This window comes from Thunnus thynnus, chromosome 21 (assembly GCF_963924715.1).
Source record: "Thunnus thynnus chromosome 21, fThuThy2.1, whole genome shotgun sequence".
Classification (NCBI taxonomy): domain Eukaryota; kingdom Metazoa; phylum Chordata; class Actinopteri; order Scombriformes; family Scombridae; genus Thunnus; species Thunnus thynnus.
Window position 1 is genome coordinate 14,240,447 of NC_089537.1, and position 25,302 is coordinate 14,265,748.

Sequence of the window (25,302 nt, forward strand, 5' to 3'; positions counted from 1 at the left end):
ATGAACTAATAAACTACTCAAACAAAATTTAGCAGTTAAAATATTAAAGCTGTTGAGTTCCAAAGTAGAGAGCAGACCAGTCTAGGAGTTAAAATGATCCTCCACACATCTATCAGTGTGATAGCAAGCACTCATCTCTCCACAGAACAAATTGATTTCCTGGTCAGTGACAGAGAATACACCCATTCTCCAGACGCTCTGATTGTTCTTCTCGAACCTCCTCGGTGCATTACAGAGAAGCGCGGAGATGTCAGTGCCTCAGCCCGCAGCACGCAGCGCTCCTCTGCCGTGACTAATCGGGGCTGGATAAAGTTGCTCAGTGGCAGATTAGCTCTAATATGAGGGAGAGTTGTACTGACAGTTTCGATCCCTCTGTGTACAGAAGCAATCAGCACCACTGCAGCCACTTCCAGCTACTGTTAGTAGCCATGTAGCTCAAAAAGACCCCATTGTGTGAAATAAGCCTTTATGTGGTCTGTTTAAGTACACATAAAAATGCTTTTGACGTATCCAAGAAAGAAAACTATTAGGATTTTGGCTTGAATCGTTGCTTAGACATTCATCAACATCTATAGGATTTCTCTCACTCTTTCATCTTCCTGTTAATACAGTTCTAATTTAGAGGACTTCAAGGGGGTCGATTGCACATAATTCAGATGGAAAAATCAATGACTCTAGCATTTGCTTTTGCATGCCATGGACAAGCTCCACAGCCCCATTGATTTTGTTCTATTTTGGGCTGTAAGGTTCACTTCCCATATTGGCTGGTCAGAGCAAAGCAATTCATCTTGGGCCTAACAGGGCCTCAAGCTGGTCTGCCACTACCTGAACAAGCTTCTGGAATAGAGATCTGCTGCTAATGTGTGTGAACAGCCTTGGCGCTTCTCAATGGCTAGCAGATGTAGCTGCCAGCTGAGTCCATTAGTCAGTGAAGCTGAATTAGACCACCGTCGTCCCGTTTCGTTCATTCATCTCGCTAATGGGAGAGAGCAGAGTTGGTGATGCAGAGGCGGTTTATGTGTTGGGAGGACAACACAGGTGATGGGATAACACGTAGAAAGCAAGTTAAGGTGCTGGAATGATGCAACAAGAAGTATGCGACAGATAAGCTGCAAACAATCTATCCTTGTGCTACCAGTCCAGCTGAGAGTCATAAAGACCAAGTTAAAGATTAAGTGTCTCTATTTGGAAAAAACACTAAGTGATGAAGACTATTACAGTCTCCAGTACAAATTAACCGAGTGTCGTAACATTAAAAAAACTGTAGTTATTCATTTGTAAAGCTAAACTTTCAAATAGCAAAGGTGAAGGACAACATGAAACAGCATATTTGTCCTCAGAAAGTGATTTGTTATTTTGGGTTGCATAGTTACAAATGAAACTGTTGGTTGAACCAGTGAGTCATCCTGAAAATACTGCAGATATTTTTTTTTTTTTATTGTCGTCAAACCTCATGAAAAGGCCAAAAACCACATTACAAATTTTATGTGAGCAAAAAATGGATATGCAATATGTGAATTAGTAAAAACTTTCTTGCCATCACCCAAACATTTACTCATGTCTGCCATGTTTCGGCATATATGACATCATCTTTCGGCAGGTTGTGTACCAAACTTTTTGCTGACTTTCCGAGTTGTTCCAACTTTGGGGGGGGCGTTCACTTGAATTTTCCCAGTCCGGAACTAATTTTTCTGATTATTCTGACAATACATGAATGCCACATAAATACTTTTTAGTGCATGACTGGTCTCCAACAAACACACTATTTACTCCTGTTTGAAAAAAAAATGCTAAAAACTACAATGTCCAGGTGTTTTAGAAAATTATTGAATCTTAAAAAAAAAAAATGAAACCATGTCACTCATTTTTAAAGACAGGCTTGAGGTGAGTACTATAGATATTCTGTCAACAGTAAGAAAAACATAGAATAGCCTTTTAAGTAAGAGACACTGTATGCAGCTACATAAACCGTGGCGAGCTTTGGTTCAGAAATCACCTGCTTGCTTGGAGAGTTACCAGATGATTTAGAAATCATAACCATGAGATAAAGCCACAGATGATAATGTGTTATGCAGAGAGGTAGAATAAAAACACATTATTATGATTTTAGCTTGGTTTTCTTTTCAAACACACCACGTTATCAAAGTTCCATACTTATACTAGGTTATGTAATGACAACTGTGTGAACTCCATCCTCTGACAAAAATTGCTTAGAAATTCAATTTAAAGCTGTGCAAAAAGCTAACAAGTAGACTTTAAAGGAGTGCTTAAACATTTTGGGAAATTTGCAAATTTTTACACTTCAGTATGTATTAAACAAGATATAACATGTTAATAGGTAGGCAGATTTTGTTTACTTTTAGACAGAACAAAGCTGATTCCCTGTTCCTAGTCTTTGTGCTAAGCTAAGCTAACCATCTCCTGCCTGTTGCTTCATATCCAACGAAAACTAAGCTGATCTTCGCATCTAACTCTCAGCTAAAAAAGCAAATAAACACTTTTTTGAAAATGTCAAACTATTACCTAATTTTGATTATTTTGTCAAATTGCCATTGGGAGTGTTCAATAGATGATGATGGCCTTTCACCATTCTCCAACACAATAGGTTGCACAACAGCCTATATCATCACCCTGTTTCTCACTTTCACTATGCCCTTAGAAAATGTGTGAAGAGGATTGTATTTAACAGCAACAAGATAAAACTGTGTTAATTGCAGTTGGACTAATAATTCAGAGTGAAATGTTGTGTTTACACCTGTTAGGAGAAGAGAAAGAAAGAGACAAAAAAACAGCTTTTTTCCACATGAACTGAGGTGTTTTTACTGCATTTCAGTAACAGAAACTGCCTTATTACACATTGCACTCACAGCGATGAGGAAGACATCCTCAATGTCAGTGAACAAGTGATTCAAAGTGGTCTTTAGGGGAGGGAGCCTGCGAATCGGAGGCAGGCTCTCTCCACTCCAAAGAAGCACTCCAGAATGCAGGCATTAAAAGCACCCAGTTGATGCCTTGGCGGGTCAATACAACACACACAATGGGTGTAGATGTGATCGACAAAACTGTGGTGGGTGGGGGTGGGAGGGAGGGAGGGGGGGGCGATCCACTGACACAAAATCACTGGAATGGAGAGGACATTTTTATTCACTGGAGGACATGCAGTCGGCATGACGCCCATTCAAAACTCTCTAGAGGGCGGACTCTACAAGTTTACTGGCAGAAATTGTGCTCAAAAAATAGCCACTGTTGAATGTAACTGGCCTCTTTTCCGGGTTAAAAAGCACAACTGTGGTGGCCCCTTTGCCTCCGCTGCTGCTGGTCATGTGATGCTCCAGTGATGCTATGCCAGTGTGGGGACATGTTAAAACGGGACAGGTAGACCCTTCAGGAAGTAAAGGTCGGTCCAACCTTCACTCCCGGTTGGTCACACTTCTACTGATTACTGCTAACACCAGTTTTGTCCTTTTTGTCCACATGAAAAAAACTTTTCTGTGTTATTTTTCGGAATATGATACTCTTGCAAGTCATACACATCCATATAGATAGATGAACTCTTTTTTTTTTTATGTCAGCATACAAGGTAAGCTGGGTGACTATATATGAAGACAACAACTACAACTTTCACAGCACTGGCATTGGTTAATTTTAAATACAGTACTCAAGCATTGTTAGATTAATAAAATAACAAAAGAAAATAAAACAAACGGAAACATAATACCCCCGAAAAAAATAAGCTACTGTACGCAAGTTGGTTTCTCCCCTAAAATGTTTCTTTTGTATTTCAATGGCATGATGTACATATTTGTTTTAACCATACCAACAGACATTTATCCAAAGGGAAAATTGTCTATGCAGTGTATCACTTTGGATTTCCCTTGATTTCATACAGTACCATGCATTTATCTCATTAGTTTGTATTTATTTTATCTTTTTGACCTCTAAATTTTGAAATCATCAATAAACGTGTTAAGATAGCGTTGTCTTCACATAGACTCAGGTAATGGTGTTTTAGTCGGTCATTTCTCGGTGCACATCCACCCTATTGCATGTTGACAGGTTTTGCAGGATACAGTGGCAATCGTGGGGTGGGGTTGGGTGGGTGGGTTGGGAGTTGTGGGGACACTGTGGGTTGTAGGTCATGGGGGATCAGGGTGAAGGGTGGGGAAGGGCGGAGGAGGAGGAGGGGGGGGGGGGGGGGGGGGGGGGGGGTTGTCAGGTTTGTGTATGCCGAAGGAGGGGTTCGGGGTTGTCAGCTCCTAGACGACAGCCTTTGAATCCTTGCAGACCTGAGTGGTGGTGCCTGAGTTAGTCTGTTTAATGTCCGTCCTCCCTCCCACATGCTTCGGTGCTCTGAAAAAGACAGATGAAACTGTGTTAGGGCGGATATGGTCTAAGGATTCAAGCAAGGTGTACAACACTGAAGTCCTGCTCTGGGGTAACCTGTCCTCGCTAATTTATGAGTCATTCTTTCAAAAGGGCGATAAGCAATTTTTGTAAATGAAAGCAAAAACGAAAAGGCTGCGTCTGTGACTCAAGACACTTGACAAGTCCTTGACCTCAATTTGTTTCACAATAACTGATCAGCTGTTACTCCTGTGATGTGGGTTTTTTTTTTTTTTTAGCAGGAAGGACTGTAAATACATTATGTCTGAGGGTTCAGGGAAGAATGGATGACATACACAAAGAGCTAAAAAAAATAAATAAAGGAGTGTATTTTCACTTTGATAACTGCAGTCATTTGAAACCTTATGACCAAGAATGTGAATGGGCAAGTTAATGAGTTTTAGAGACCAAGAGAAGGGAAAGACCACACTGAGAAATGAGTGATTAACTGCACAGGTGAAAGTGTAATTGCTGCCATATTTTCCTTTCTCCTCTGACGGTGACGTAAATGAAGCTGTTAGAACGCCGTGGTTGTCTTCCTCTCTTTGTTCCTTTCCTCTTTCTCTGTGAATGAGACATGGGGCTGCAAGAAAACAGCCCAGCCTAAACTTTTTTTTTCCCAGGACACACCTACTATGAAAATACTCCAGAAATGCTGGACAGTGATTTCCACCCTGGTTTAAAAAAAAAAAAAAAAAAAAAAAAAAAAAAAAAAAAAAAAAAAAGGCCCACGGTTTTCCTATTTCTTTCTCCGCTGTTGTCCTTCCTTCCTCATCCTGGAGGAGATATGGAATGAGGGGGAGGGAGGGGAGGGATGTGGAGAAAGTCCTATTTTCTATAGCAATCATGACTGAGCCTTAGCGGTGATAGCCATCATGCAAAGTATCGAGTGCTGACAGGATTGTAGTCCATGTAAATATATACGCCTACTGTTTCTTTTCGTATGGAAGAAAAATGTCGAGTGGAAATGTTGGACGTGTGTGTGTGGGTGGGTGGGGAGGGAAGCTGATGATGGGCCTGCCCACAGTGCTGAGGATTTGCAATAAGCCACATTGGCACACACACACACACACACACACACACATCTGGCTCCTGACTAGACAAGCCTCTGTCTACACTGATTGGTTGACTAGTAAAACATCCAACACTGAGTGAGTGTGGTGTGCCTGTCTGTGAGCTCGGCGTGATGCGCGTCCTGCCGTACCTTGATGGGGCCATCCACCGGGTCCAGTCCCTGCTCCGACAGCTGTTTCAAGGCACTTAGAGCAGCCTGAGAAGAGAGGGAACAACAGATGGTTGAGTGAAGGAGGGAGGAGGGAGAGAGGGAGGAGAGTGAGTGTCACCCTTCAGCTGCTTTTCAAATAACACTTACTCTGGGAAACCTGATGCCAGCAGGACACTTTCCCTTCGTTCTCTGTTGTCTTTGGCTTCTCCCCTCTGACTGTTTATCTAAAGTTATTGGGTTAACATTTCCACTTTATGTTTTGGCTGCTCTGCATATTCCTAAGTCAATATGAGTGACATCTGTATTCTCGATGACCACAGCTTAACGAATAGCAGCAGGTCTGAAATACCCATAAATCATAAAGATTTAGAAACACGGTATGCATAATAAGCCACACCAAATAACCATAAATGAACAAAAAACAACAAGTGACCGTGTAACATTTTTACTGTTAATTGCGTAATGACTTACTCATGCTCTGTGGTTGAGAGGGGAAGCGTTTAGTGCAAAATGACACGCTATCAAGGGAATATTTCGCTTTGAATTTACTGTGTTTGCCACATTCAGTTCCTAATCGCAACCAGACATGTGTAGCAATCTAACACCACACCGTTAAATAACTATGTCTTATCTGCGTTTCTGTGCATTCACACTATGCAGCTTGAGTGACTTGTTCCTTGTGCCAGGCGTGGATCAAAAATGCCATGAGGTCATTTCCTTCCTGTTCATCTCCCGCCTGTCTGTGCCAGCTATAAAGGCTGCTGGTGATGTGAGGAGGGTCGGCTTGCTATCATAATATATGCAACATGTGTGGGAGTCGGAGGGGTGCGGCGTAGACTACCACACATGCTCAGTTAAGTGAGACAGGGAGATAAAATTGATTGGAAGAGGTGTTTTAGTGATATTTTCTTGGGATTTGTATGGGAACTTTAACTTTAAAGTATTGATCCTCTCCTGTTGTGACAGTGTGCTGCTGGTTGGAGAAACACTGACAAAACCATCGTTACCAATTGCAATCAATGTAACAAACAGAAACCACTTGTTGACCACTTCTAGAAAAGGTGTGCCAAGATGAACTGGTCAATCTGATCTTAACCAGGTTGCGGGTCCAATCCTGACACGGATCCTTCCGCCATCCTAAGTATTGGCTCCAGATGTGCTCGCCATCTTTCCCCTTTTCTTTCTGTCTCTGTCTCCCAGTGTGGGCTGAGTTGGAGTAGAGGGGGTAGCTGGAGAATATATCTCCCAGCTGAGCTGACACCACTGGGTCTGGCTGTGCATAGTGGAACACATTTAACATCTCTCATCCTCCCCCTCTCTTCCTTCCATACCAACTATCACTGTGAGGAATGGGGTTTGTCTGCCTGTGCGTGCGCATGCACATGTGGGACCACTGTTGGAGTACTGTAGATACAAACACTACCTAAAGTACACACAACAGCCTCAGGAAATCTGTTCTCCTGCAGTACATTTGTCACTCAATATCTGTGACATAAGAACTCAATGTGTTATCATGCTGTCTAACAAGGATTTAATTATCCTTTAAAAGCACCACTGATGGCTTTAATTGCGTGCTTACTATTGTTTTGTCAATGTGGGTGTCACTGTTTTCAAATGGCCAGACAATTAATGATGATCATCAAACATTATGTACAAAAGCACAATAGCAAGACTTCAACACAAAAATGTTATTCAAGTTCTTTTCAGCAGCTGTAATTTAGTTTCTTGAATCCTAAAAAAATATTTTGCTTTCAAAAACTAATTGTAGACACATATCCTACAAAGAGCTCCTTTGTTAGTTTTGATTTGATGAGCATGAAAATGTCAAGTTTTCATGAATATTTAACATTGCAGAGTCATTTATCCAGTCTGTGGATTCTATGATATAACTTGCTGTAAATGCAAGCCATTATTATTGCAGTTGTTTCAGATTCTGCAGTAATTGTAGTGACACATTTACTTTTACACAACTGGGATGTGGTCCCTGATGCTTAGAATGTTTAAGCCTATAGTATTTCTTTTCTTCAAAATACTGCACATGGTAAATTAACATTGCTATGAAAAAATTAGGAAAAAAATTTCCCACAACTCCAGTTCATCATTTTGCACACATCTGGCTCAGTGGTCAGAACTAGCTTGGATCATTTACACTCCATCACTGTTTAATCAGAGTCAAGATAAGGCATTAGTGGCTCTGCTTAGTAGATGAGTGAGATGTGATGACTGGCTGGGTTTACCTCATTATGAAGCCCACCAACGTCAATCTGTACTTTATTCTTATTACTTATAACAATTATGTGGTGCTGACAAATTAACTATTCTCCTCACAAGTATCTTCAACTGGGAGACATTCTTCTGATATTCTCAGACACACAGACAGAGATGTCTCCGCATGAATAACAGCCTTTCTTTAAGTTCATATACACGGAGAGGAAACATTCATCACACTTTAATCCTGTGAAAATATAAATCCCACTGCATGGCGTATCAATGTGTCTCTATGGAATGCAATATGCAGAGGAGGATGTTAGAAGCTATTATCTGTACGCTTGCGTCCAAAATCATTTTCAAAGCGTTTAACTTCATATTATGAGAAACATAAACCAGGAATCATAATTTATGACTGACAGGTGCAAGGGTCAAAATCTGGTTTGTATCCATCAAATTGACGAAAAAAAAAAATCTCAGATGCATATACATACTGAAATATCTGCAACAATATAGTAGGACTAGTTTGAAAAATTGATACTGTTGGGTTATACTTAAGACCTTTCTCCAGAGACTCAGAAATCAACTGAAGCCCCTCTAAGTCTGTAACAGACAATTTATGGTGCAATGTGTTTTTTTTTCTCTGTGAAGATCTGACAGGCAACAAGATTTAGAGCTTGAATATACTTGCAGAGATTTAAGGTGACAACCCTGTAGAACATGACAGCTGAAGGAATGTTTTCACAATTACACTGTTAATAAACATAAATCATATCAGGGGACTCTTGATATAACAGTCAGATGCTTTTTTTTTTGTATGCATGTAGTACCATCATGTCATCTTACAATGACCAGGACTGTCCACACATACTGAAGCGGAAAAAGTCATTAAGATAAGGGTGAAACTTAACACAGCCAGATTAATCAAGGACACTTGATCAGCGTCACACCTGATAAACAACAGGCACAGATCAATCTCCCGTTTTCTCTGGTGACCTATAAATTGTAATCACAACCAACTTCCCCATAATTACTTCTTGTTTGTTGTATTTATTCAATCGGTTTGGGGGCCTTTCTCTCCTGAGTAAATAGCCAGAGCCCATCTGTTGGGGGGGGGGGGGTGACTGGAGATAAACAGCCATAAATCAGGGGCTTGACGGTGGCAGCGCTGCTGATATACGACAGGCAGGCGTAAGGGCCGAGACAGACAATCTCTGGGCCCTGCAGCTCAGCAAAGGACATGGAGCCTAAGACAAATACTGGGCCTATCTGTGGGAATGGCAGCCAGTGAAATCATTATTATTCTAATGAGATAAGTTGGCCATCGTTAGTGGCAGCCGCTACACTGATGCATCAACACCACAAGAGTATGTTTAGTCTGAGGCCGTGACACACAAGGTGGAGGTGTTCCATCTCTGTCATGGAATAAAGAGAGAGTAAGAGGTGGAAAAAGTGTGTTGTAGAAGAAAATGTGCAGAGAAGCTGCTGTGCGCTGAGTCATTTGAATATGACTTTGAAGTTGAAGCTTAAAACTGAAAGAAAAAAAAAAGGTTAAGTGGCTACCTCTTGAGCCGTGTTCAGACAAACACAAGCATTGCATCAAAAAACAGAGCCTCATTCTCTTCAATGAGATCAATGTGTACACACAGGGAGTGCTGTCGCAGAGGCCTCCAACAAAACACAGGGTAGTTCGGCTAAAATCATTTGATGCAACACAATGCACTGTCATCCAACAATGCAAACACTTACAAGTGCAACATTCTAGCTATAACACCTTGTAACAAGAACAGTGTAATACCCTTGATACCATGAAATTGTCAATTTAGACAAAGAAAACTACGTGATAGCTTTCCAGAGTTATAAAGTCCTGCTTCATAATATTATAAGCGACTGTGTAATGTTTTTGCATTTCATAATGCATCACTAAAACTGGACTTCCTTGATTGTATCATCTTTCATTGGTACCTGTGGCAATGCGCCCACACCAACGTAGCCCCTTGAATTTGCTACAGGACAGGTACTGAAGTCACCCTCATCACTCCCTCTTCACCTATCCTCTTTCCTCACCCCAACTTCAGAAAACAAACCAACCCTCACCATCAATCCAAGACTGGAAGCCAACCTGAATCACCCCACGGCCACTTCACACATGGACTTATTCATCTATCTATCTAGCTGTCCCTAGTTCAAAGGCTTGGCCAAACAGCGGTCGAATGTGATGGCGTCTGAGGAGGATCTGCGACCGTGGCCGAGCTCCTGATGTGGAGTGACAAGGGCGAATCATTTTTCTGGGCCTGCTGCGCTCTTAATGGCTTCCCCGACAGAGGCTTCGCTTCCATCAACGGCTTAGCCAAACAAAGGCCCAGTCCCTCAGGAGTCCGTGGCATCGGCCTGATGGATCTGATGGATCGTTGGATCACATTGACCCTGACAAATCAGACCCCTGTGTCAGCTCTCACTGCTGGACTACTGGGATCTAGTGAAACAATGAAGACATTTTTGGGAATGGGAAGCTGGCTGAGGAGAAAAGGTGTAAAAAAGAACAAAGGGAAGAGAGGGTAAGGCTGGAAAAGGGGCAGATAACAGAAGAAAGAAGTGGTTGTTGGGAAGGGAACCACAGAGAAGAGAGGATGGGAGACTTCTATCCTTCCATCTCCATTGCTTGGCCCTCTGGCCCTTAGTAGCCATCAAAGACACCAGGGAGGTCCTAATGAGGTGAAGACAACCAGCACATCATTCAGTCTCACATACTTGCATCTCTTTCTCTCCTCCTACTCTGAATCTTCAGAGTAGTAGAAGAAAGGGAGATGTTAGCCTAGTTTGCCTGTTCTCTTGACTTTATCAGGTCAGATCCAGCCAATGCTCTGTTGGAGGCCAGATGAAAGCGCAAACACCAGCTCAAAGTTTAACCCAATGACCCAGTCTCAGAGTACAGTGTGGTATTTCCCTTTTTACCGAGCAGATCCAGATTCCCAGGGCTTTCTCTGGCTCTATACAGTCCAGCTGGACGAATCAAAACCCTTCCCTAATCTTAAGTCCAGGCCAAGAGCCTCAGTGGCAGGCTCCCATCGTTGTTTTGATCCTGCGTCATCGTCTAAGTCATGTATTTGGACATCCACATCATCTAAGTGAGCCAGAGGCAAGAGAAAAGGAATGCTTGGTTTCTTCCTTGGACCGATTCTTCTTTTGATCCCTGAACGGTTCTGCAGGTGCATGAAAATGTATGCATGTGGGCATGTATACATAAAGGAAACAAAAAAAAAAAAACATTGGAGATAAAATTTTAAAGGCTCATGGTGGGGTGTTTGTTGTGTCATGCAGGCCTACACTAGACATTGTTGTCGGATGGACATTGCAATACCATGTCTGACATTTAATCATTTTTGTGTAGTCTTTTTTATGGGTAGATGGTGGAGGATTGCATCATATACAGGAATGTTATTAGGCGAGACGCACTTCCCCTCTTCTGCAAAGTACCATTCCACCAAAGATATATAGCACACCACAGCATTGTTTCATAACCACTGGCTGAACAGTTTCTTAGAACTCGAGACGACGCTGGGGTGGACTGCCTGTAACCCAAACTGCTGGCTTTTGTTGGTTCAATTGTACAATCACCATTCATGCTCTTATTCTGCAATAACATGCTTGCTGTCAGGTTTTAACAACGCCGGAAAGAGTCAGATTAACGTCGGGGGGACGGTTCTGGTGACACAGAGCTGCTGCAGAGTGGGAGGACTCCGAACATGAAGGGGATGCAGGATGGCTTCTGATGAGGATGATCTAAAGGATGTCCACTAGACTAAACAATGAGCAGAGTGGATTTCAAACAGGGTGTATTACAGGCAGCAGGCAGCACCTGGGAAGTTGGAAAAATGAGTGTATTGTCAGAGAAGTTCTGAAGCTGGATATATTGTTCTGCAGAAGGCTTGTTCTGTTTTCAAAAGGCCACATAAAACCCTGAAAGTGCTCCCTCTCTTGTGCTCACTCCCGAAAGCACAAAGAAATATGAGATACCAGGGAAGAGAAAAGCCCAGCCATCTTTCTGTCCTGTGTTAACCCTGTTGGCAGCACCATGTCATCACATCACATCTTTCTCTGATGTTCAATAAATTCTTTTAAATGTTATCTATTGCAGATTTTTTTTACTTCTGTCATCTACTCTCAAGCTTCTTCTCATCCCTTGGCTTTCATTTCCTCTGAATTCTTTTCCTTTCCTCCTACCCACATTAAAACCCTGGACAGGGATCACTGGAACATTCCCGAATAGCTCATGGAGAACACCTGTGTGTGCATGAGTGCTGGCAGTGTATGCGTCTATTTGTTAATGTGGTGTGATATGTACATGGATTCTTGAGTAACTACAGAGAAAATGTATTCAGATCCTCTGACCAAATCTCTTCCTCACTCTCGCTCCAGATTTCACATCCTCTTCCACATCAGAGGCATTGATAAAAGAGGCAGTGTGTGCCTGGCAGTTGCCTAGCTGTAGCCTGACATGACGTTAATTCCTCTGAAGTAGCACTTCATATGTACCGCTTCACTTCTTGTGTAACAGTGTAGCAACTGTGGCTGCTGTACAGCTAAATAAACTTCTTTATGAGGAAATGTATTTGATTTCAGCATACATCTCAGTTATGTGTGCATGCTGTCACATTATGGTGATCAGAATTCCTACAGCGGATGGAGTGTGTGTTTTTGTGTGTGTGTGTGTGTGTTTCAAGCTTGAGATGAGTGCTGAAGGCTGGCTGAGCTAAGTTAGTGGGTAACGTCCATGGGGCTCCCCAGGGGAGCAAGCCTCCGCTGACATGGGAAGCCATAAATAAGGGCCCGGGGCGCAGCACCATGTCATGCGTCATTTGGGCTGGAGAGGCCTGCTTTATCCCCTCCTATCACCGAGCTGCTGAGCATGGCACCTCCTAGGGCGTAATTCAAAACATATGGGCAGAGGGCGAGGGGCAGAAGCACCTCAGCATACCATACTCCTGCCTTGTCAGCAAAGGATCTCAGAGGAAACACAGATACATCTGAAGTCAGCCTCTATGATAACACTGCAGTATAGTGAAAGTATGCCACTTTGCAGAGAAAAAGTAATTTAATCTCTAACCTTAGTTTGACAAATCAGAATTATAAAATGACAAAAATGAAACATGAAGAACACTTAATTAGTGACACTTCATTTTAACACCACAATGTAGCTCTAAACATTATTGATATATTTGTCACCAACAACTTAAACTCCTCCTACAAAGCATTCATAACAATTGTAGAATTTAAGCGCTATTTAATGAATGCTAAATTAGGCAATACAGGACAGACAAATATCTTCGCCGGTGCATGATTTGTACATGTGTTAATAAGTAGGTAACAGTTAATAAGTAATGAGACAACATGTACATATCTTATAATTGGTTATTCATAACCCATATCAGTAGATTGTAAACATAAGGGCTGGGTCAAGAGAGACTGACACATTCTTTGACCAAGAGGAAGAAAGCATGACACTTTCATTTTTCATCAAGAATGGAGAAGATGACACATTTTCATTGAGAAAGAAATCTGCCACCCACAGGAAGTTACACAGGGGGTGGGGGTGGGGGTGGGGGTGGGGGTGGGAATCTTTGTCCATTCTCCATATTGCTAACTTATTCCAAGGTTTCTGCTAAATCAGTGACTACATAAAGCATGAGATGAGATACAAGGCATGAAGAATGCATTGGTGAAGGGACTACTGCGTGTGAAGATAAGGCCAGTGACTCACCAAAAAGACCACTGACTAAGCTGAATTGCTCAACAAAAAGAAGGGTCCTTGAATTTTCATGGACATACACCCCCCCACCAGACACTGGTGAGACATAGTCTAGGGTGGACAATTCCTTTTTGACTCATTCATTCACAACCTACAGTATGTTTCACTTGTGTGGATGACATACACAAAAAGTAATGTTGCTTCATCAACATTACTATGTCTTTAAGTCATCCAAAGGATTGAAAATGCTTCACAAATAAAGGGAACGAGATCATCAAATGTCAGACAGAAGATTCACCTCATGGGCTAATGCTTAAGTCATGGTGGGAGTTTCCCTTTTCACTGTCCTGTATAGTTTAACTTTCCATCAGGTTTCCCCAGTGACTCCAAAGCAGTTTTACATCACTTCATGTCCACCTGCAGAGATCCACCTTTCTATGCCGGAGGGAGAAGCTTTTATAATCTTGAACAATTGGACTCAAATTGCCCTGAGGGAGCCACGAAAAGCTGTGGGAAGAAAAGGCAGCCTTCAGACACTCGCTCTCTTATCAGCGTAGAGATACTGATCGGTCCCAAGGGGCGCCCCACTTCTCCTTTTTCTGCTCTTCTTTGCTTCTTAATCTCCCTTTCCCTTCCACTTTTCTCTATGTGTCAACTATCTACCATATAATGATTCTTATAACTGTTTTCCCATGCTTGTTTTCCTGCCAATTTTCATTGTCATGAATTCAAATGACTAAATCACCCTGTTTACTTGGCGATGAAGCGCACAGCCTAGTTAAAGTGGGCAGTGGTACAAGCAGTGGTTGGGTGGGGATGCAAATTTGATGGCTGCTGCTGTTGCCTGGCTGCTATACAACCAGAGGAAGAGACCTTTTCTATCCACAGCATGGAAGCATGGGCAGCCCACACCAGATGTAGGATCCAAGGTCTTAATCACTCCCTGTCATTTGCATAGATAATAAACTTAGTAAAGATACTGCAGTGGGCCGTATCAATCGCTAGTGAGGATATCAGCATGAGTGTCAAAGAGCATTACGGTCTGTTATCAGCCCTTCTCTTAAATTAGAATCCAATTATTTCTTCATTGTTGGGTGGGTGATAGAAGCCAAAATACTATTTTTATTAAAAATGGTCTGAGCAGATGTGGAGATGGGTCCAATGTGTCATCAGAGCAACTACTTATAACTTTCATTACTTTACATAAATTATAAAACCTACTGTTCCATCACAATGATATCTGCTGGTTGTCTTAAACTTCAGTTCTCATGCTTCAGAACTCTTCTCTTTCCAGGGTTTGCTTGAAATAAGTAGTTCCTGCGACGTTTCATCCAAACGTGTATGAAGCTGCATGTGTTTATACTTTTTCCGAACAGCCACACTCAAAAGGTGGGGTGAAAAAGTAGGCATACTTCTCAGATAGTCGGTTTAGAAAAGTAACTAAAACTATCGGACGCAGTCTTTACAATTTCAACGTTTGGGGCGGGGAAGGCGTTTCAAGGGCTGTTTGACGATCCAATAAGCGCTTTGTCTGAAGTGTTCTGACACCTTTAGACCCACAAAAAAAAGGGTGACAAGATTTACGGAAGACACTTACAGGTGTGGAAAGGCAAAAAAAAAAAAAAAGAAGAGAAACTTGGGAATGTAGTATATGAAAGGGTTACGATAAAGGGTGAGGGGGAGAGGGGCTAAGTGTCTTTCTGTGACAGCCGCCAGCTGCATGCAATAATCCGCAACCCTCCATCACAAAGCCCCTTACATTTTCATGCCAGAGACAGCAGTGTGTATGAGAGAGTTGATGTCTGGCGGACCATCACATCCGGTAACAAGAGAGGACACGCAGTCAGACGGCGTTTTACACCTTCTTCCTCTTGTCTCTTCCTCCCTGTAGCTCCCTCAGCTCCTTTCTGCGTTAACTTTTAATCACCTCATACACACAAGGGACACGCCTGTAAAACCTGTTGCAGTGTTTTATAATTTGCCATGGATCCCCGCAAGGCCTGTGACTGTTTCTCATTACCCAGCATGCTCGCTGGGCCTATAAGATGTGGATGGACGTTTCGTCTTATACCTAAATCCCAAGAAATACTGAGTGGGTCTGCAACTCACTGTGTGACAGGGGTCGATTGAGACCCATCATGCCTGAGGGAGCCCCTGAAGTGTTATGTAAACCCTACTATGTTCCTATGGCAACTGGCAGTGTGTACTGCAGACACAGATTATATATAAGGCATGTTTACTGAAAACAATAAATTCCAATATGCTTATATCAAGAGGCAGGCCTTGCTGGGTAAACCTCCTCCAACCAGGCTGGTTTCTGATGAATAGGTCCAGGGGCCACACTAACTAGCCAAAGATGGATCGCGATGGGGAAAAATGTAATGTAATGCACACTGAAAACATATGTCTTTCTTAAAATGTTAGCATAATGCCATTACCGTGTTGGTTTAAAGCAAGCAGGCCTGCCACAAAGTGTTCATAAACAAGAGGAACAAATCTCAACAGGAACAAAGCCGTGTTATGGATTCAGTCTGCAAACACTGATGTGAGCCAAGACCAGGCGCAGAGTGGCTGACGTGACGAGCAAACACAGACTGACGTAGGAGTGGTGGGCCTCACATGCAGAATAAAAACAGCATGATATGATCCTCTCTAAAGCTGGATATAAAGGCAATTAAATAAGTCTTGTATGCCACAATTTCGGCCAGATAAAATACTTTTAAAATATCGTATTTCCCAAAAGTGTCATGGACTAGACCAATTAAATGACTGGATCAGCATATCTCACTTCCAGTTTTCTCAGAAATAACTAGCCTTCCCTGAAGTGTTTAAAAGGTTTAATAGATGCAGCAATGTTAAACCCTTTCTACACTCAAGTACACTGGCATTACACTTTTTCTGGAATAACAAAGTTCAGAGGCTATAACCCATTATTTGTCAGTGATGCGGTGATTTTATCCACAAAAAGGAGCAAGTACTTAATCCTCGGTGGGCAAGCTTTTTACGAGCCACCTCACACATTTTTACAGCATGGCAAACAGACAGTAAACACCAGGAAGGCGCTGTGCTTTAACACGTGATTAAGACACAGCTAATTAGATTGCGGACAGTAAAACTGTGAGGAGAATCGTAAAAAGAGGGAGCAGGGGCAAGCCTGAGCGAGGGATCAGGTACAAGCAGCAGACGTTTAAGTCAGGACACCGCAGGCCGCTGACAAATGATCCGAGCTTGGGTTTCTCATTTCTGCTGCCTTCTCTGCGGTGAAAATGTAAATAGCAGACTTTCTATGTTATAAAAGAAAGACCCCCCCGACATACACATAAGCCCCCCATGTCCACCATCCATCCATCCCTCCATTCTTCTCCTCCCTCTCCTCCTATGCAGTGGTTGGTCCCATGAAACAGGGGTCAGGGTACTAATGGAGGACCTTGTGGCCTTGTGTGCCTCTGGAAACAACCCCCCTCCCCCCCCCCACACACCCTGCTCTCTTATAAATCAAACAGGCTTCATTGAGAGTGGCAGAGTCCTCTGATGTCCCAGCCATGTCTCATTTCAAAGTCCTCCTGAAGGCTCACACGGTTCCACGTTTACTCACTGGGCACAAGGGAGATATGTGTGTGTGTGTGTGTGTGTGTGTGTGTGTGGGTGGGGGGGGGAGCGGGATACTCAAAGAGGGAAAGACAGACAGAGAAACAGAGAGTGAAAGAAAAGAGAATGAGTTTTAGTTAGAGAGAAGTAGAGGGAGATTAGGAATAGAGACAATGTCCCGGAGGAAAAGGGGGCCTCTACAACAAATGTTTATTTAGTAACTATGCTGCATTAGACCTCTCAATTGAAAGCATGTACAATAAATCACATCATTTTGGGAAAGTCATTATGGCATCACTCTACAACAATGTTTGCTAGTGGGCTTATGTGAATGTAGCGCAGAAAAAAAAAAAAGCCTTCATCTGTTGCATGTGTGCAGTTGACGGTGCATCTATAGAAGTGCAATCAAACCATAATTCCCCTCTCTCCATGGCAAATTGAGGTTTGCCTTCTATAGAAGTATAAGTGATCGTTGAGATAATGACATTCTGTGGTTTGCTTGAGTCTATGCATTCATAACAAAGCCAGATGACTACAGGTTTTGTTGTTACATATATAGTCTCCCTACACCATCATCTGGATGGAGCAGATAGCACATCATCAAAACAGCGATGCATAAAGACACTCTTGAGGCATAAATGAAAAGGAAACAATATATTTCTCTGCAATCAATATATTTTTTAAAAGACAAAGAGTAGCAAAAGAAAAATATCAGGGACCCTTACACAAAACCTTGGGGGACACCTAAATAAATTACTTTTTTGTTACGAGAAGTCGAAATACAATTTAAAACTCACACTGTGCACCTGGGACTAGTATCATTTATCATTTCAGTGGATCAAATTCAGAATGAATGGTTGCTAAATCACTGCAAGCCTCCAAGCCTGTGATAGCTGTCATATTCAACAGGACTGAGCAAGACTGCTAGTTGTGCAGCTAGCTAAGACATGCAAAAGGACAGTGGATCTCCTTTTTCAAAAAAAAAAAAAAGAAAAAGAAAAAAAAAAAGGCTATGCATCTCCTGTTTCACTCATCACTGTGATTTCTTCCTCTCACATTTAGGTAGTGACAGTGCGGTTTGCTTAATCTGCCCTTATCTCCTTTAAATGCAAAGAGTTGGGCTGAATTTGCATGTGAAACAGAACACAAGGTGTCACTTGTGACTTTATTTATAGAGGAGATTCAGAAGATCCATGAAGATACTGTTATGAGTCAGGTAGGCAGGCAGACACACACACACACACACACACACACACACACACACACAGTGTTTACTTAAACCGCAGGAGTGTGTGACACCTCGGTCGTAACTGGTGTTAACCCCCAATGTGGCTGTTGTTTTGAGTGTTTCAAAATGTCTGCTGTTTGAGGCCTGAGAATGCGTTAACATCCAGATGAGAGGAAGGTGGTGCTGGGGGGGGGGAGGCTGGGAGCAGGGAGGGAGGGGGGGGGGGGGCTCAGACAGACAGAAAAACATTCCCCAGTCGCTACGCTCATCTCCATAACTCAGTACGCAGCCACAAAGCACTGATCCTAACATGGGACATTCACGACCTGACTCCCACCACTGGAAGCGTCGTTACCTGCTGCTGAACAATAAGGGTAATTTAGGGCCCGATTCATGACTGCAGACAGAAGGACTCATCTTTTTGACCCCTCCCCAAAAAAAATCTGTTTTATATCCTACGAGGCACATTTCCAGGCAGGAGGAGCCATGTCTTGTATGTCTGTGGACCTGTCGGTGAAATTTGAGTGATAGCCTATAATTTCAGAAAGACATACTGTGATCATATTGTGTATAATGGAAATCAAAAACAACTTTTACAAACAAATAACATCTAAGCATCTGGGAGATCCGATTTCATTAAGTCAGGAAAGCAACAAAAGAGGATAATTACAAGCAACAATACAGGCCATTGTGTAAAATGTGCGATTGTTGTTCTATGTATATGTGTGGTTGTATTTATGCCTGTGAGGTAAACGTGTGTGCCTGCAATTACTGTCAGTGTGTGATTTGCTTTTGGAGCACTTTATGATGATTAATTCTTAGAAGCTCTTAACCACAAGATGTGTGTCACATATCAAGTTAAAGGGCTTTTTTTTACATTCAGAGCTTTTCCATGGAGTGTTGTGATACAGTGGTTACACCATAGATGTTCAATGCATTGTGCAACTCTCCAAGCGTGGGACGTAACTAACAGCGTCAGTGTTGCTTTGTGGTCTTATGTTTTGTCCGTGTACTAGATTGGGGGGACTAGGAAGCAGTGGAACAGGAGTTTAGCCAGCCTTTATGGTGCTTTCACATCTAACCTGTGGATTTGGTTAAAATGAATTCTAGTGCCTTCTGTTTAGTTTGGTTCGTTTGGGCTGGTGGAAAAACTGTCAAGAACTCCGGATATGGGCTAAACTACCAGATTGAGACCACCTGAAAACCAGGGTCTCCAAATGGATTCTGGTGCGGTTTGTTTCAGATCTGAAATCAAACAGACCAACCACAGGATTTTATTATAGTGGCTATGTGATTAGCATTATTTCAAAAGCTAAGCAACTAATAAACCCATCTGCTGATTGTAAACTGTTCAGGAAGTGATCTTATAATAAGCTGTATAAGCCATGTGTGCCAATCATTTGATAACCACAGTAACATGTACCTGCGTATCAGCACGTGATTACAGGGATATTCTCTGATGATACTAATAATCTCTTATTTCTTTGTGAACTCTTTGTGACACCAAAGAATGTAAATGAACACATAAGAGGCATTTAAGTGCAGCATGACATTCTGTCTGTCACCACAATTTGATTTCCCCACAAGGGTCCATGTGGCGCTGATGATGCAGCATGACAGTCGCCAAAACTGTCCACTCAATGAATTACCTGTCAGTCTGTATAACTTCATGTTTACAGCTCTTGGTGCGTTTATAAAAAGCCAGTGTGAACGCAAACCGCACCAGAAATAAAAAGCAACGTTGTATAACATTTTTCCTTGGTCCAAACCAAATGAAAGTGTCCTTAAACACATCGCCTTAACAACTTTGTGTAAAGCTGATTCTTTCATGAGGGCAAATAAAGAAAATATTCATTCATGCTCACTTTCATGTCTTTGAAGCAGAGGCTGAGCATTTCAAAATATCTCCTTAATATCCCTCTGCTGCAATGCGGTTTGTATATTGGGACAACTACATACAATAGGAGACAATAAAACAGTTTGCATAATGCTGATTATGAAACAAAGGAGAAATGTTAACCTTTGGAGAGTGAAAACCTAACCGTGTTGGTGTTAGAAAAGGTGTTTTCTCCACAGGTGACACATCTCACACGTTGTCACAAGGAGATGGCAAAGCAGAGGAAAAGATTAAATACCTGGCCCTTATCTTGGGGACCTTTTCAGCGAGGCGAACTATCACTCAGTATCAAATGACATTACGTTAATGAGCCAAAGACGCCTCAAAGAGCGGTAGGTAGCGAATTAGCTTGCCTGGCTTGCTTATGCCTCCCATGGGGGTGATGAGTAAAGGGAGGTGTGATTGGTTTAGACCTTTAGCTGTGCCAAATTTGTGTGTGTGGGAAATCACACACACAGCCTAACGGCAGTGAAGGCTGCAAGGCCACTGCTAAAACATCTTGCTCCTCTTAGCACGGAGGTGATAATGAATCTAACACATTTGTTGCCTTAAAGCAATCACACTGGTCTGACAGGTATGAAACCAACAGGGAGGGAAAACAATTAATTTGTATCCACATAAAAACAGATATAATCCGCGAATTAAAAAACACTTCCTACTCACTTTCTTCCCCAAATGCTTAACAATAATATCTAATCACAATGATAACACTACTACAAGTACTAAAATACTACTTATACTACTACTAGTAATAAAAAAAACCCATTTACCATCACTTGTGGACAAGGCTTCAATGTTTTCAGCTCTCTGAATGTATCACATCAACAATTCAGCTGTCAGAGAAATTCCACATTATGGAATTTAATCTAAACTGGCAGGTAGGGTAACACTATCTGTCAGTGAAATAGCACTCATGCTCACCATATATTTAAGTGTCTGACAATTTTACACATCTCTGACAACTAAGACGGGTCAAGTTACTTTCCTAGCACATACTTTACAAACACATGCCAACAGCCTGGAGCTCAGACACAAGCATTTCAGTTTTGTTTTCATAAGGGCAGAACAGAAGTTATCATCTGTTATCATCTGGTTAGCCAGCACTTGTGGGTAAATAGTGAGAGAGGCCTGCTTAATCATCCCTCATAAATGGGTTATTTTTCTTAGATGCATCACTGCCAAGGCAACAGAATGTACTGTAGACTGCACAGCATGACTCTAGTAAGCAGTTTAGTTTTTGCAAAAACACTATTTTGTAACAGATTGTTTCTGTGTTCATTCAAGTCTTGATGACATGAGTCACATGCAAACCAGTTTTGAGGTAATGTCTTCACAGCGCTGCACAGGAGGTTTATGTCAGTGTTAATTCATACTGCTCATGCAACATGACCCAAGTTCGGCTGCTTTGTTACACGGTGTTAAAGGGTCGATTCACTTAAATTTTCTCACTCTTTACACACAGTATGTACTGTTTTCATCTGACTTTCATACTTTCTACCAAACAAAACAGTCCCTATGAAAGCTCTTGACAACATGTTTTGTGTGTTATCTTCATTAATGGGGGGTTTGTTTTAGAGAGAAGGAGATGTCACTGTTAAATATTTTGTAGTTTTTCATTGCTTTAAGCACTACAGACAAACCTCTATTCATCTCTGTTGTACTGATAGAAGCAGAAAATTCAAAGCCTGTGGTTATCTCAAAACCTATACTATCCTATCTATCCTATACTATTAAAGGTAAATATAATCTCTCAATGAATTTTGCTAGGCAGTTGTCTAGGTAATCAATTCAAAATACCAAATATTTGCTAGTTACAGATTTTTAAAAATGAGGATTTGATTGTTTTTCCCTTTTTTATATGATTGTAAGTTGAATATCTTATCTATCTTTTTAACTTTGTAAGAGGAAACAGATGAGCTTTTCCTGCATGGAAATTCAGTCAGGTGCTCTGCCTTTAAAAAAAGAACAGTCTATGTTCTCCAGAACAAAGTCAGGAAAAAGGCTGCACTCCGTAGATAAAAAACAGATTGGTTTTCACAATCAATGGCTCAGCCCATTGAAATTCAACTAAAAGAGCCCATTGACTGAGAATAAATGAATCTGAAAAACCAATACATGAGCTGATTTTTTTTGCTGTTTTTTTAATTATGGACTGTCGCCTTTTTTCCTGACATCTTTTTAACTGTTGATCAGACAAAAGAGGCATTATAACACATAACTCATGGTTTTTGGGGCAGTTTTGGACACTGATAATACAAGAGGTATTTCTCATTATTTGTTGATACAATGCCAGCCACACCATAGAATTTCATTTTTGGACTTTTCACCATTTTCCATCTTAGGCTGCATAAAGTGTGAACTATGTGAACAATGTGAGTTTGTTGCTCATCTTTCATACGTTTCAAAGTCAATCTGGCTCCATTCTACTTAAGTGTTTGCATGTGTGTAACCATATGTGTTTGTGTGTGTGTGCGTGTATGTTCAGTTCCACACCATGTCAACTCTTAATAGACATGCTAATGTTCCAAGGGGCCACTTGGAGCTATCAATGAGTCCCCTAATGGGCAAGTTCATGTTTATTCTCCCCCCACTGGCCACTGCTTCCTCTGGTGTGCAAAGAAAAAAAGACAGTCGCTTGTATCCCCAATTTTCTCATTCCCTGTCTCCATCAATCTCTCGCATCCCCACTCAATCAATTTCTCTCCAGCTCCTCTTCTCCGGTGCCCCCGTCTCTCCCCCCTTTTCCTCTCTCTCTCTCTCTCTCTCTCTCTACCTCTCTGAATCGTTTACCCCCTCTCCCTCCACCTCCTCCATCATTCTTTCACTGCTCCTCTCCTCTCCCGTCACACTCTAATCTCCTGGTCTGAAAGGTGTTTCCTGAGGAGGGCATGCGGGAAGACAGGTGGGAGTGATGGATCGTACCGTGGATGCTTTACTTTGTCTTCTCTCCGGGGCGGGAACAGGGTGGGGGAGCAGTAGGGGTCGGTTAGGTCTACGGTGGGAGTCCTGGGTGAGGTGGTGTTTGGGAGGGAGGCGAGGTACTAGCTCCTTTGAAAGGTGGTGTTGAGGGGAAGCAGGGGAGGTCTCTTTCACTGTTCCCCCTCTGGTTCTGTATGATGTGAGCTAATTATAGTGAAGAATGAGAGCTGTGCACGCATGTGCTTCCTGCTGCAAAGTCTGATCATGTCTTCTTATATATTCAATTAACTGTATTCAGGACCATGGATCATAGTCTGGGATCATCTTCATATTAAATTGATTTTACTTAAAATACTTAAATAAAAACACACACAAACTGCCAATGATTTATTTTAGAGCAAAAATGCAAGTTTGCACATCAGAACACATTTTTATATGTGCAGCAGTGATGTGATGAGTTCCATGTGCCTTACTGTCACCTATCTTACAGCATCAGTTTCAGACCACACCGGCCTGTGTTGAGTGAAATCAACATATCCGCCAGTACATATTTTTCCTCTGCACACAATAAAATAAAAATAAGTTATTCTTCTGCCATAACTTTCATCTGTACCACTAAGATCACTAATATGATCAATATGATTTTCATAGTTCTGACCACTTTCAAGAATGTCATTAAAACTGTTACTCCGACAAGCCCTCATAATACTTCCATTTCCTTTGATGAAACGGCGAGAGCATTGATGCATTTTCTCAGCTCAAACAAGAATTTTCTACCCTGCCAAAGGCCCCTCACAGCCACATTTTCTTTCCACCCAGCTTATATTAATAAAAGGTCTCAACTTTTTACAGTTAACATCTCTTGGTAATGTAGCATCTCTAAGAAATTGTGCAAAACTTAGCAGGTAAGCCTAATGTTATTCACACTGTTACTCTGAGTTGATGATGCAGGTGAGCTCTAAACATTTATAGTGGTGAGTATACTGTCTATAGTAGTTGTCCTGTATTAGATCTCAAACTTAACCAAGGAATTAGGTTTATCAATCTCTGTATCGATCTTGTAAATGCAAAAAAAAAAAAAAAAAGAAATATCTGCAATGAAATCTCACAAGCACAGCTCATGCCACTATTCAGAGTTAATAAGGAAAAAATTCAACCTTAATTTGAGTTCAAACAGCATAGATATTAAAAATAGATTAAAGTTCATCTCAAAGCCAATGCTTTGGCCAACATTCAGCAGTTTATAATCTGCATCATACTTGATATCCCACATTCATGTCACCCCTTCACCTGTTCAACCCAGTAATAGTGATTCCCCAACTCTATGAACCTTTTTGTGTACAGTTCAAGCTTGCAAAACTTTACTTTGCTCCAGAATGCACAGGATTTAACAGAAAGCTCTTCCACACCAAGTACACTTGTTTCATCACGTACACTGTGCCTTGCCTAGTCAAAACGAGAGTGGTCACCCTTGTATGTACTCTCGGTCATAACAGTACTTGCATTTTCTTTTATGACCTCTTGCAGTGTTGCAATGGAGTCTTTGGCCTGACAAAACTCATAGAAGCCACAGATGAACGCTTCTGCGGGCCAAAAATTTGAATCATCGTTACGCTCAGCTGTGACATGAAACTAGCCAAATATTTTTTATCTATTTTTCAAGCTTTTGGCATGTTGCATTTAACCCAACCCTTCAATGTGTCAACATCAGGTTCAAGGGAAAACAAAATAGCAAAAACACTCACCATTTTTGTCTTAATTACTTGTATAATGCTTGCTTTCCCACTCCCCACTCCTCCTATATTTTGAGATCATTTGCCTACAGAGAATATAATTCTGCTAACTTGACAATTACTGCATAACAGCAACCGCCTTCCACATAAGAGTCTGTGATTGAATGTTTTTGGCATTTTAGTATTGTCAGTGTCATTGCTTGCCACATTGTCAGAGGGACACTGGTCACAACTCTCAACATTTAAATCCTGTCAAGAGGGTTTCATCAGATTTCTCAGCTACAATGTCCTTAAATGACTGACTGAAAGCTCCCCGCCAGGTCAGCACGTTCAAACAACACCGGCAGAAGGTCATCAATGTAGTCAGAAGTC

The 25,302-nt window shown here is 41.7% G+C and overlaps 1 protein-coding gene across 2 annotated transcripts in view; it reads right to left on the reverse strand.

The window, feature by feature from the left end:
• Positions 1 to 2,871: 2,871 nt before the first annotated feature.
• Positions 2,872 to 25,302, reverse strand: part of stau2 (staufen double-stranded RNA binding protein 2) — an 89,307-nt gene continuing 66,876 nt past the window's right edge. For both annotated transcript variants that reach the window (XM_067577653.1, XM_067577654.1), the window contains 2 exons: positions 5,588 to 5,653; positions 2,872 to 4,350 (listed from right to left, as the gene is read on the reverse strand). In XM_067577653.1, coding sequence (XP_067433754.1) covers positions 4,315 to 4,350; positions 5,588 to 5,653 — 102 coding nt within the window. In that variant the 3' untranslated portion in view covers positions 2,872 to 4,314. The remainder of the gene's footprint in view (positions 4,351 to 5,587; positions 5,654 to 25,302) is intronic.